General features: G+C 40.2%; 1 protein-coding gene across 2 annotated transcripts in view; it reads left to right on the top strand.

The window, feature by feature from the left end:
- UBA2 (ubiquitin like modifier activating enzyme 2) overlaps nucleotides 1–10814 on the top strand; it is a 31949-nt gene extending 21135 nt beyond the window's left edge. For both annotated transcript variants that reach the window (XM_059999904.1, XM_059999905.1), the window contains exons 13-17: nucleotides 1751–1906; nucleotides 3548–3644; nucleotides 6410–6515; nucleotides 8083–8219; nucleotides 9734–10814. In XM_059999904.1, the coding sequence (XP_059855887.1) occupies nucleotides 1751–1906; nucleotides 3548–3644; nucleotides 6410–6515; nucleotides 8083–8219; nucleotides 9734–9915 (678 nt within the window). In that variant the 3' untranslated portion in view covers nucleotides 9916–10814. The remainder of the gene's footprint in view (nucleotides 1–1750; nucleotides 1907–3547; nucleotides 3645–6409; nucleotides 6516–8082; nucleotides 8220–9733) is intronic.
- The last annotated feature ends 1478 nt before the right edge of the window (nucleotides 10815–12292 follow it).

The following is a 12292-nucleotide window of genomic DNA, read 5'->3' as shown; positions in this document are numbered from 1 at the left end:
CGGCGAGCGGGGGTCACTCCTCATTGCAGTGCATGGGCCTCTCATTGCGGTGGTTTCTCTCTTGTTGCGGAGCACGGGCTCTAGGATCAGGGCTTGAACCCATGTCCCCTGCATTGGCAGGCAGATTCTTAACCACTGGGCCACCAGGGAAGGCACCCAGTGCCATTATTAATGCACTCTTAAAATACCTTTTACTGTTTCCGTGAAATTTCAGGGTGAGGGAATGTAGACTCATATGATCAGTGAACCTGCCATCTAGGTTCAGTTTTCTATTTAAATTTTTATTTTGGTTGTCATGTTTTTAATTTATAAGAACTATATATTTTTTGATTTCTACCTTTTTATAGCAGCCTGAACAAGTGTCTACTTTGTTCTGTAACATCCTTTCCATTTCTTTGCTTTCTTATCTCTCTTCTTCTCTTGGGCTAATGATACCTGTATGTCCGGGCTTCATTTGTTCACATTTATAAATGAATGCCAGGATAGATTAATAATAGTGTTAGCCTGAGTATTAGTAGTGTTAGCAATTGTTTTTATTACTGTTCATTTCTACCTTCCCAGTGAAGATCAAGATCAAATAAGTCTGTTCTCTCATTGTACCCTGCTTCCAGCCCTGACAGTACAAATGTATATGCCTAGTATTTATTGTGGGGAGAGGCTACAGTAGGGCTCTTCCTAGCACTTAATGCCTGTCAAGGGATTTACTTCTTTAAGCTTCGGGGAATTGATGGGGTTCTTCTTTAGAGTTAATTCATCTTAGCAGATACCATACTACATGGTAATTGCACGATGAGAATTTGTGTATCAGTTTCCAATGTTCTGACATTTGTAACTTCAGTGCAGTTTTTTTTTCTCCCCCTTGGTTCTTATTATTTTTTTGTTTGCGTATTAGGGAAATAGTAATAGGGCCAGACATACATTATTTTTCCTTTTATTATGTAAATGTTAATATCATAGTCATCTGAAAATTTGAAAAAAAGGCAGCACATTTGTTCCATATATCTACGAAAGCATTATCATTAATTAGAGAAATTAGTTTATTGGTCTTGTTAGAAGTTGGCTTAAAGTTGATAAGAATAACCACTAGGAAGGAACCCCAAAACTGATTTAATGATGGTACCAGAGACAAGTATGGTTAGGCCCTTATTCATGCCAAATTAGTTTGCAGAATAGCCTATATAGAGTCTTCAGTACACGGAGATTTCTTTTCAGTAAGCTCAGCCTTATTTACAAGGTAGCTAATTTAAAAAGAAGGTTGGAAAAATCAGTCTCTTAACAAGGTTTTGGGACTTCCCTGGTGGCGCATGGGTTAAGAATCTGCCTGCCAATGCAGGGAACGCGGGTTCAAGCCCTGGTCTGGGAAGATCCCACATGCCATGGAGCAGCTAAGCCTGTGTGCTACAACTGCTGAGCCTGCGCTCTAGAACTCGCGAGCCACAACTACTGAGCCCATGTTCCACCACTGCTGAAGCCCACATGCCTAGAGCCCATGCTCCGCAACAAGAGAAGCCACCACAATGAAGAGTAGGCCCCGCTCGCCACAACTAGAGGAAGCCCGCACGCAGCAATGAAGACCCAACACAGCCATAAATAAATAAACAAATAAATAAGTACATACTCAAACTTTTTTTAAAAAAAAACAAAAGGTCTTGATTTTCCTTCTGGAAGGGAGTATTTAAGTGAACACTGTATGATATATGAATTATGACTCAAATTTCTGATTTTTGCTTGTGTTTTTTTTTTCCCAAAGATTTTTTTGAATAAACAACCAAACCCAAGAAAGAAGCTCCTTGTGCCTTGTGCACTGGATCCTCCCAACCCTAATTGTTACGTATGTGCCAGCAAGCCAGAGGTGACTGTGCGGCTGAACGTCCATAAAGTGACTGTTCTCACCTTACAAGATAAGGTAAATGCAGGACCTAGTTCTCTTCCTGGTTGTTCATTTTTCTTTTTATAAGAAAGGTTGTTCATTTTTCTTTTTATAAGAAAAAACAAGTCCCCTTTTGCCTTTTACAGTGTTACTGTGATAACAAACTAAAAGCCAGATAATTACCCTAATTACTGAGGTGTGTTGCTCTGGTATCCTGGGTTGTTTTACCATCTGGGTCCTGTTGTCTTTCCTGTCTGTGGTTCCAGAATATGTGCTTCACATCCCAGAAGGGAATAGGTGTTTTTGGCTAGAATATGGAGCACAGGTGGTACATTGGTGGACAGTATCTTAGTAAGCAAGTTCTTTGTTTCTCAGGCAGTGTGTAAATTCTGTATTTTCTTGGCAGATAGGAGGTATCCTTACGTGATCTAGTGACGGTCCTGATTCTGGTATGTTAAGTTAGTCCCTGAGAAGGTGCATCGTTTGCACACTTGGATTCACCTGTAGAGCTCTGGAGTGAGAAATGGAGGGTTAGGATATGGTCTGGTTCTATAGCTTGGTCCTTCAGTTCCTCCTAGTTTTTTTTAAATTAGGAAAGATTTAAAAAATGGCCTGGGGCTTCCCTGGTGGCGCAGTGGTTGAGAGTCCGCCTGCTGATGCAGGGGACACGGGTTCGTGCCCCAGTCCGGGAAGATCCCACATGCCGCGGGGCGGCTGGGCCCGTGAGCCATGGCCACTGAGCCTGTGCGTCCAGAGCCTGTGCTCCACAAAGGGAGAAGCCACAACAGTGAGAGGTCCGCATACCGCAAAAAAAAAAAATGGCCTGAATGGGTTCCACTTCACACTTTGCGGATCGTTTCAGATAGTTCCTCTGATTATGTCCATCATGGTGCTACATATTTATATATCTCCTGACGTGGGGGAGTAGACCTTCGTGGCCCTAATGGCTGCTTGAGAATGAATGGCCTTTCTCCCAGAAATGGTTACAGAGGGCGGGTTGATTTGAGCTTATGTTTTGGATGGGGAAGCAGCAGGACTTGATATACTGGAGGGTGGTTGCCCCATCTTCCTTCTTAGGAAAGAAACGATTATAGTTGGTATCTACTCATTCTTGAGCTAAAGGTAATTCCACTATTGGACCGTTAGAGAGTTCCTCCATTGTTTGGTTTTTCTGTTTATTTGTTTGTTTTATAGGATCAGGTAGAATTTAATAGTATTATCACTCCTGATCCGTCTCTGAATTTAGAGATGGAACTTGGGAAGGGGAAGACTGTTTATCCGAGAATCAGATTGATGAGAAATATTTCACCTATAAAACATCTGTCAGTACGGGTTTGGAATAGAGACTAAGATAAAATATGTCAAGTGTCTAGCTTAGTACCTAATCTGCTGGGAACGACAAAATACCAAGAGCCAGCCAAGGAGTTCTCAGTCCCCATCTGGAGGAAGTTTTACCTGATCTTTATCAGTGGTCAAACATGGGGGTGGAACATGGGCATGAGATAATTGGGTACGTTCCCATTGCTTTCCTGCTTGCCCTAAGGTACCTTGAAGAGCAACTTGGCTCATTTCCAATGGAAGGGGAAAGTTAAGAGCCTTTATGAAAAAAAAAGTCTAGGCTTTTTATGGTCTTTAATTCCATATGTTAATATTTTGAATCTTTTTTTTTCCTTATAGATAGTGAAAGAAAAATTTGCTATGGTAGCACCAGATGTCCAAATTGAAGATGGAAAAGGAACAATCCTAATATCTTCAGAAGAGGGAGAGACAGAAGGTATTTATTATACATGGCCTGTGTTCACTCCCCCTCATTTGGATGCAGACTGCCTGTGTGAAGGAGTGCATGTTAGTTTATCCGTTCACTACATATGGTACTCAGTACATCAGCTGACAGGGGTGATGTTTGTCCAAGAGTGGGGAAGCCTTGATAGCCTGCTCGTGATATAGAGCAGAGAGTATTGCTGAAATCAGTGCCCAGTTTTGGTTTTCTTGGCTTTCCTTTTCGGAAGTTTAAGCAGTTCATCCCTTTTGTTAATGTATTTGTTATATAAGGTGTAATGCATTAGTTTCTGTTTAAGCTTTCCAAGTGAGAATTGTGTTGTGGTTATGCCTCCTTCAGACCACACTGGTCAATCTGATTGGACTTAGAAGTTCCCACACCTCATTTGTCCTGACGGGGAGTGTCAGGATTCTTTTTGGCTATAGCTCCTTGTTAAGAAATTTGGAGATATTAGGTCATGAGTAATTGGAGGTTGCGTTTTGGCTGGGTCATAATCTGTTTTAAGAGTCTAGTTGAATATTTAAGCCCCATTCTAGCCATCTGTCTCTTTTAAAGGCTAGGACCTTAAAAATGGAAACTGGTCAAGAATCTCAGTGGCTTAAATGTGGTCCTTTTCCACAAAATACTTGTGCTACTGAGGGTGAGAGAGCATTTATTCAAATATGTTTGGAGTCCTTCTGTATTGCAGGCATAGTCATAGATATTCGTAATTCAAAGATGAATAAGATAATTGTCCCTGGCTTGAAGTGCTTACAGCCTAGAAGGAGAGGAGGGGTTATCAACAAGTAGATTTAGTGCCGTCTAAGAAATACTATAGAGAGAAAGTGTACAAAGTTTGAATTGAAGCTTTGTAAAAGGAGGGTCGGGGAGGGGGTGGGGTGTCCCAGGAGAAAGAGGACTCATGGGCCAGTTCTTGAAGAAGAGCTGAGGGGGGAGAGTCTGCATTTGGGCAGAATGAACAGCATCTACAAAGGCATAAACTTATGAAGCAATGTAAAAGCTTTAGAAATGGCCAGGTATTTTGTTTCACTGGAAGGTGGGGTGCTGTGGGGGTTGGCAGTGACTGTGCAGCTGGAGGATTCGCTGTGTCATATGTGTAATGTCTGTTTGTCTTCCTCCTCCCCCAGTATCCTGCTCCCACCAGGGTTTAAGCAGGGAAGTAATACATAATCTGCAGGGGGGTGAGATAAGGATGTAAGAGTAGAGGCAGGGAGTCAGAAACAAATGGAGGGAAGTGAGGGATTTTTACTAAGGCAGAAGCAAATGGCAGATTTGAGATTTGCAGAGGCAGAATTTAGAGCACAGGTGAAGAAGAGTAACATTGTTAGGCTTGGACAGAACTGTTGCCAAGACTCTGGCTTCAGAGGTGATGCTAATTCACCAGGATAGAATGCTCAGTGACTGGGTTCCCTTTTGAACATGTTGGGCTGAGGAGTTTTAGTGAGTGTGAAAGGGCTTGGAGATGGAAGTCTGGATAGAAACTATTTTCCAGAGACATTCCAGGGAGACTAAAAAGGTAAAATAAGAAATAAAAACTAAGAATGCAAAAGATTATTAGATTATGTAAAAAAATTATGTAAATTTAAACATAAGTAGAATTTAAAATACAGTTTACTTAGTATGTGCCAGGCATGGTGGCTATAGGTCAACAGGTTATACACAGTCTGTAGACACAGAGCAGATACTCAGTAAAGCTGACTGAGTGTTGTGAGGGGAGAGTGTAAATTGGCAGCTAAATGAGGAAGCAGTTTGTAAATGAAACTTGAGTGCTTTTACAGGTCAGGAGAGAGGAGCATTTGAACATGCAGGAGAGAAAGGATAGTTAAGGCAGGATGGCCCTAGAATAGGTAGGAGGAGGTGGTGACACCAAAAGTTTGGTTGGAGAGATTGTTCTTCATTGGAGTATTTATAATCCGTGTAGCAAAGGCTTACTGAGTGCTAGTAGATGCTAAGCATGGTGGGCTGCATGCTGGGGATATTCAAATGAAGCAGAAATGACATGTGGAAGAGAGAACTAAGTTGGAATTATTAGTTTTTGGAGACCCTGCTGTCTGTCCATTGAGAAATGTTGAAAATTTATGTTGAAAAATTCATTGAAATAAAGTTTCCTCATACTTCTGAATTGTAAAATTTGCTAAAAGTAGTTTGTTGGTATTTCTGTGGATAACCTCTTTAGAAATAGAGTATATTTTGAACAATTCTAAAAGTTGTCACTGACTCCTGTAGGATTCCAGATTAATTTGGTTTCAAGGGGAGAAGGTTCTCAGAACTTCTCACAGTTCGATTCCCTTGAAGTAATTTTGGTAGTTAAGTTTTCAGGGCTGAGTAGCTAAGTGAGTAATACTTTAGTGGACTAGTTTACTAGGGCTGCCATATCAAAATACACAGACAAGGACTTAAATAACATTTATTTTCTCCTATTTCTGTAGGCTAGAACTCTTAAGATCAAAGTGTTGGGAGGGTGGGGGGAGTTGATGGGTTTGGTTTCTCCTGAGGCCTCCCGCCTTGGCTTCTTCTAAGGATACCAATTAGATTGGATTAGGGTCCACTCCAACAGCCTCATTTTAACTTAATCACCTCTTTAAAAAGCACTGTCTCGAAGTATAGCCACATTGTGAGGCACTGGTGTTAGAGCTTCAGTGTACGAATTTTTGGGAGATAGAGTTCAGCTTATAGCAGGGGGTTTACCTTTAAAAAATTAAAGTGACTGCTCCACGGACATATAACTAAAGCATCTAAATTTCTTTCAAATTTTCTAGCTAATAATCACAAGAAGTTATCAGAATTTGGAATTAGAAATGGGAGCCGGCTTCAAGCAGACGACTTCCTTCAGGACTACACTTTATTGATCAACATCCTTCATAGGTAGGAACTATTCATATTTTAAGTGTAAGAAGTTATTTGAATATACAAACTTAAGATAAAGTGGAGAGAAAATGTTTTCTTACCTTTAAACCTTACTGTTCATTTGAAGCTGCACCATGTATATGCTCAAGTTGGCCGCTAAGTTCCCTGAGGTTTGACCTACAGAAAAATCTGAGAATCCAGAAAGAAAAGGGATAAGCGAGAAATGTTTAAGGGTTAACTAACTCATCAGTGGTGGCTGATCAGAAAGACCTAGAGAGGGTAGAAATTCAGGTGTTTGAATAGTTATAATCAAGGGTGCATTCATTTTGATAATTGAACTAGAATAAAAAATTTTAATTAGTTTTAAAGATGATTTGGAAGAAAGAAATATTTCTCCCATAAAACAGGTATTTCATTGTGATCTGGAACAGTAACAAGAGAGCATTAAAATTTATCCTATATAGATTCCTGGGTCATGTATTTTTTTCTTTTTATTTGATTTTATATCCTGCCCACTTTATAAAAAAGCATCCAAAGTGCTTGCGTTACAGGATATTTGCACATATGTAACACAATTTAAATACAGATGGTCCTCCACTTTGGTGTGTTTATCTGCTGAATGAGGTAACATGCTCGTTGCTACCCTTAAACTGCACCCTGACTCATTACTTTAGGTAGCATCTAACAAAATGCAAAGGCTGCCACCTGCATCCACATGTTTTTTGCCAATGTTGCTATCTATATATCCAAACATTTAGAACTTGTGTAGTTGTTTGGAGAGTATTATATATATACTTAGTTTATAAAAAGCATAAAATGACAGGAAAAACTGAATGTGGGTTATTAGTATAAAATGAGACAATTGAGTGAAAGGTAGATATCGCTAGGGAGTGATATCTGGCCTCGATTAGACACCAGTTGGATGTTAGTGGTGTGCTTGTGTTCAGTTGTGAAAGGACATGTACAATAAAATGGAAATATATCACATGGTGTCTAAAAAAGGAGGCATAATTAGGGTTTTTTTTATCATATTTTTTAGCTCTCTGGGAACAGAACCCCCCTTATAACATGTAAGTCTTTTGTTTGACTTTCATGCATTAAACTTTTATACATGTTTTTGGGAACTCATTACAAAAGCAGGGTGCTGCCTGTAAAGATGGGGAGAAAACCGAGAATCCATGTAACTCTACCCCCAAACACTAAATTACTCTGGTCAAGATCAGAGTACAGTGTATAGAATCTTTTCACCTAGTAGCTGAAGAAATAATGCCTAAGAATTACATCAGGCCTCACAGTTTTCAACTCATTTTCTGCTTTAGCAATAAAAGTTACTTAACATTTTTTTAAAAAACCCTTTCCCTGAATTGAAAGTGCGATGTTATTGACCATTTGAATTAGAGTTTTGAATTATCATAAAAATCTGTTATAGTCTTTTTTAAAACTCTTTGAAAATCAGAATCCAAATATTTGGTGTGTACGTAGTATACACTTTTTGAGCTTTGAGGACAGTTTCTGTCTGGTGTGCCTTTGCTTTTGTAAGTAGTATAGCAGTGGTCCAGTGTTATAGTACATGGTTCTCTTACAGTGAAGACCTAGGAAAGGATGTTGAATTTGAAGTTGTTGGTGATGCCCCAGAAAAAGTGGGGCCCAAGCAAGCTGAAGATGCTGCCAAAAGCATAACCAATGGCAGTGACGATGGAGCTCAGCCTTCCACATCCACAGGTGAGTCATGGCCCCCCGGCCAGCAGGTTGTTAATTTACCCACCAAGCACGACTATTTAGAACAAACTGATTATTTTATGAATGTTGACCATAAAGTAGAACTCCGTAGGACTACTAGAGGTGTGTGTTGGTTTGGCATTGTTTTAATGAAGCTTTGAATGTATGAACCATGAAGATATTTAAGACTGGGTAAAATTTTTATGGAAAATAGACACTTTATTTTTTTGTTCGTTTGTTTTTACGACTGGAAATGTCAGTTTACTGGTGTAGAAAGATGGTTCATTCTTAGTAGTAGTAGTTTTGGATTTTGTATGCCTGTTCGTAGGGGCAGTAAATCAGTGCATCTAACTATTTTGAGTGAACAGATGCTTGGTAAGTATAACATTTTAGCATTTCACAGTTTTCTCAGAACCAGTGTGACTTCGGTAAAGTGCACCAGAAGCTTTCTTTTCCTGGGTGTTCAGTGTTGGTGCTTTACTGTGCTCTAATGTAAACGTTTACTACCTGCCTCACCCCACCCCAACTCTCTCTCTCTCCCTCTCTCTCTCTCTCTCTCTCTCTCTCTCTCTCATTCTCACTCTCACTCTCACTCTCACAGTCTCTCGTTACTACTTTTTCACTTGTTTTCATTTCTTTGACCCTGTGTCTTTGGTGTTCTTTGGAATATGGTGGTTCCATGGTTTTCATGTTCTCTGAGAGTTGTAAAGATGGACTTTGAGGTAGTCCAGAGTGTGTGGGCCATGGGTTCATGACCTTTTCCCCCCTCTGAAAATAGAAAGGTTCATCATCCTCCTTTAAGGAAAGGACTGGTAGTTTTTCAAAAATCATAATTCAAAATGTGCATTTATTGATGCACTGCTGTGGATAGGTTTTGGAGGCTCTAGCAATGAGTAAGGTAGGTGTTCTGCCTTTGATTTAGTGCAGTGGTGGGAGATGGGTGACACAAAACCAACCGTAGTGTAGGGTTAAGAGCATACACTGTAGAGCCCCACTCTGCAGGTTTGAATCCTGACCTCATCCTCTGCTACTGTGTGACCGTGGGCAAGCCTCTGCCTCAGTTTCCTTTTCTGGAAAATGGATAATAATGTTATCTCCTTTATACGGTGGTTGTGATGATTAAATGAGTTGTATATGTGAAGTGCTCAGAACAGTTCCTGGCACGTTGTAAGTGCTATGTATATGTTGTTGTTTATTACTACCACTGCTGCGAATATTAGGATATTCACCCTCCTCTTTTCTGTTGGAGAAGTAGAAACAAGGAACTGTAACAATTCCTTTGAATTATATAATGCTTGTTAAAATTTTTGTTTTGATTAAAAAAGAAAGAGGTGCTTGTAACAGAAAACATTAAAACACTACGGAAATATGTAATGTGTAAAGCCAAGGTCCTAAGGGTAGCCATTCTAAAGTTTGGTGTGTATTAGAAGAGTTAGTTTTTCACATACGTAAAATTTTAGTGAGCTGCTAGTAACCCCCCACTTTTAACCATTTTTTCCCTTTTTTTCTGAAATAAGCACAAGAGCAAGATGATGTGCTCATAGTTGATTCGGATGAAGAAGGTCCCTCAAATAATGCCGACATCAGTGAAGAAGAAAGAAGTCGCAAGAGGAAATTAGATGAGAAAGAGAATGTCAGTGCGAAAAAGTCACGCACAGAGCAGACAGAGGAGCTTGATGATGTTATAGCATTAGATTGAACGGAAATGCCTCTGAACAGAACCTTCTCACTGCAGTAGGCCTTCTGGGCAGAACCAGGTTATTTGTTATGTCCTTTGTTCCAAAGGGAAAAAATTGGCACCAGTGACTTGAAGATGATTCTGCTCCCTTTGAAAGCATTCATTTTGCTAGAACTATTAGAAACATTGCAGTATGCTGTATTGAAAGTAGGAATATAGTTTTAAAACCCTTTGAACAAAGTGTGTGCATAACCAGTCATGAGATGGAACAACACAATGCATGTTGCCTTTTTAATGTAAATACCCTTAGGTATCATTTAACAGTTTTACAATATTGTGGTTTAGTAAAGTTGATACCTGGTTATAAATATTATGCCTTTATTTTTGGTTAGAAGAAGAATTATTTTTAGCCTAGATCTAACCATTTTCATACTCTTAATTGACTGAAACAGATTCAAAGAAGTATCGAGTGCTATGCATTGAAACTTGTTTTTAAATGTTAACTGGCACTATGTATATTAATGTAAAACAGTTGTTAATTTACTCAAGTTTTCAGCTTGTACTGCCTGGTATGTCTGTGTAAGAAGCCAATTTTGTGTATTGTTCCAGTTTCAGGTTATTTATATTTGATGTTTTGTAAAACTCAAATACGACTATACTGTACTTATGGACCAAATAAATGGCATCTGCATACTTGTTATACATGCCTGCACAGTTCACGTTTCTGCCGGGTTTATACGTTGTATTTGCTGCAGGCATGCTATATTCTTTGCTTTTAGAAAATTAACTCAGAAACGGACGTGGAGGTTACAAGACCTCTGCTGTTTACCACAGGTGAGTATGTTCTGAAAGAAAGCTTTTAATGCCATTCGGATTGTAAACAGTTGGCCTTCTGTTGAGAACGTTTAAGTGATCTTTGCTCGGCCCCAGTAACTTGGAGCCTTCGATTTGAGACTCCATGGGGAAAGCCTTTCCACCACTCTGGGTTGTCCCCAGGTCATCCAAATCCCTTCTTGCATTGTACCATTCAGGACCCAACTCTGGCCAGCAGATGTGACCACACCAGTGCTGAAGGGGCAGTACTCACATCTCTGTCTCGGACCTCGGAAGGCCTTGGCCTTTAGGCCGCTGTCACACAGATGTGCCTGGAGTTTTTGGGTAACAGAAACCCATGAAGCTGTTTGCCCAGTTCTGTACCTCTCTGCCTTTGGTATTTTTGGCCACAGTCAGCCAAATTTCAAGTTGATAATTCTCTGTATTGTTCCACTTTGTGTAATTCTTACTCTGCCATCCAGCTTACTCCTCGTCTCTGTCATTTGTAAATTCATCATGTAATCAAAGCCTTCAGAAAAATCGTGGCGAGCAAGACTCAGCCCGCAGGAGCATGCTGCTTGACGCCTCCAGGATGAACCGACTTCCGTTCTTCAGATACGACAACTACAAGCAGGCTAGGTTCCCACCCACAACTCTATGACCCTGTGAGGTTCACTTGGCCTCTAGATTTTTTTGGAGGTTTCATTTTCCTCCAGAAAAATAAATGTCAAAATTACAGAGCTGTGTAACAGATAAAAATGAGATATTCTGGAATACCACCTCTCAGAAGCAAGTTTTGGTTAACTGGTTGGTCCCTGACGATCAACTCCCATTTTGAAATTTTGCATTCCGAAGAGCTCTCCAGATTTGAAAGTCTCTCCATTCCTTAAAACCTCACCCTTCACCCTGCCTTTTTAGACACAATTGTCAACAGTGTATTTCTGGCAGGTTGTGTACGTTCTTTGGTTTTCTCTTTCCCGTTTGAACGTATGTGGCGTTAAACGCCTGTTTGATCTGTAGAGGTGTGTTTCTATCTTGGCAGAGCAGTGGTGGTCATCTTTGCAACAACTCTGTGACCACTTTTCCAGCAGTTTCTGTCCGTTTTCTACTTGTTTTTATAAAATCTGGGTTTACCAGCAAAGCAGGTCTGACTGCAGTGTCTTGTTTAACTAGACTAAGATTCAAGCTGCTCCCATGTCCCTGGAGAGTGGAGATACTTTAGATCTGGCCTTGTATTCATGGTTTTCCCACATGGGTCTTCTTAGTGGGCGGGCTGGAAGCAAGGCTCCACAATAGTGTATCCCTGGCAGCTCCAGCCTGAAATACAGTCTGACAAACCATCTTCCAGCCTCATTGGGAGCAGTCTGGCGACTCAAGTTTACCTAGAGAGTTTATTGTCCCAAAGATCATTCCACGTACTTGGCATGTACCATGAAAGGATTCAGTGTTTTAATATAGAGCCTGAACCATTAACGAAATAACTAATCAGGCAAAGATCATCAGTGGATATCAAAACCTTTAGTAAAAGGCTCCTAAGAACAGAACCTTTGCAGAGTGCTCAAATGTTGCTGTATAAAAAACTCGT

This window comes from Delphinus delphis, chromosome 20 (genome assembly GCF_949987515.2).
Source record: "Delphinus delphis chromosome 20, mDelDel1.2, whole genome shotgun sequence".
Classification (NCBI taxonomy): domain Eukaryota; kingdom Metazoa; phylum Chordata; class Mammalia; order Artiodactyla; family Delphinidae; genus Delphinus; species Delphinus delphis.
The sequence above is the reverse complement of the archived record's forward strand: the minus strand, read 5'-3'. Positions and strand labels throughout refer to the sequence as shown.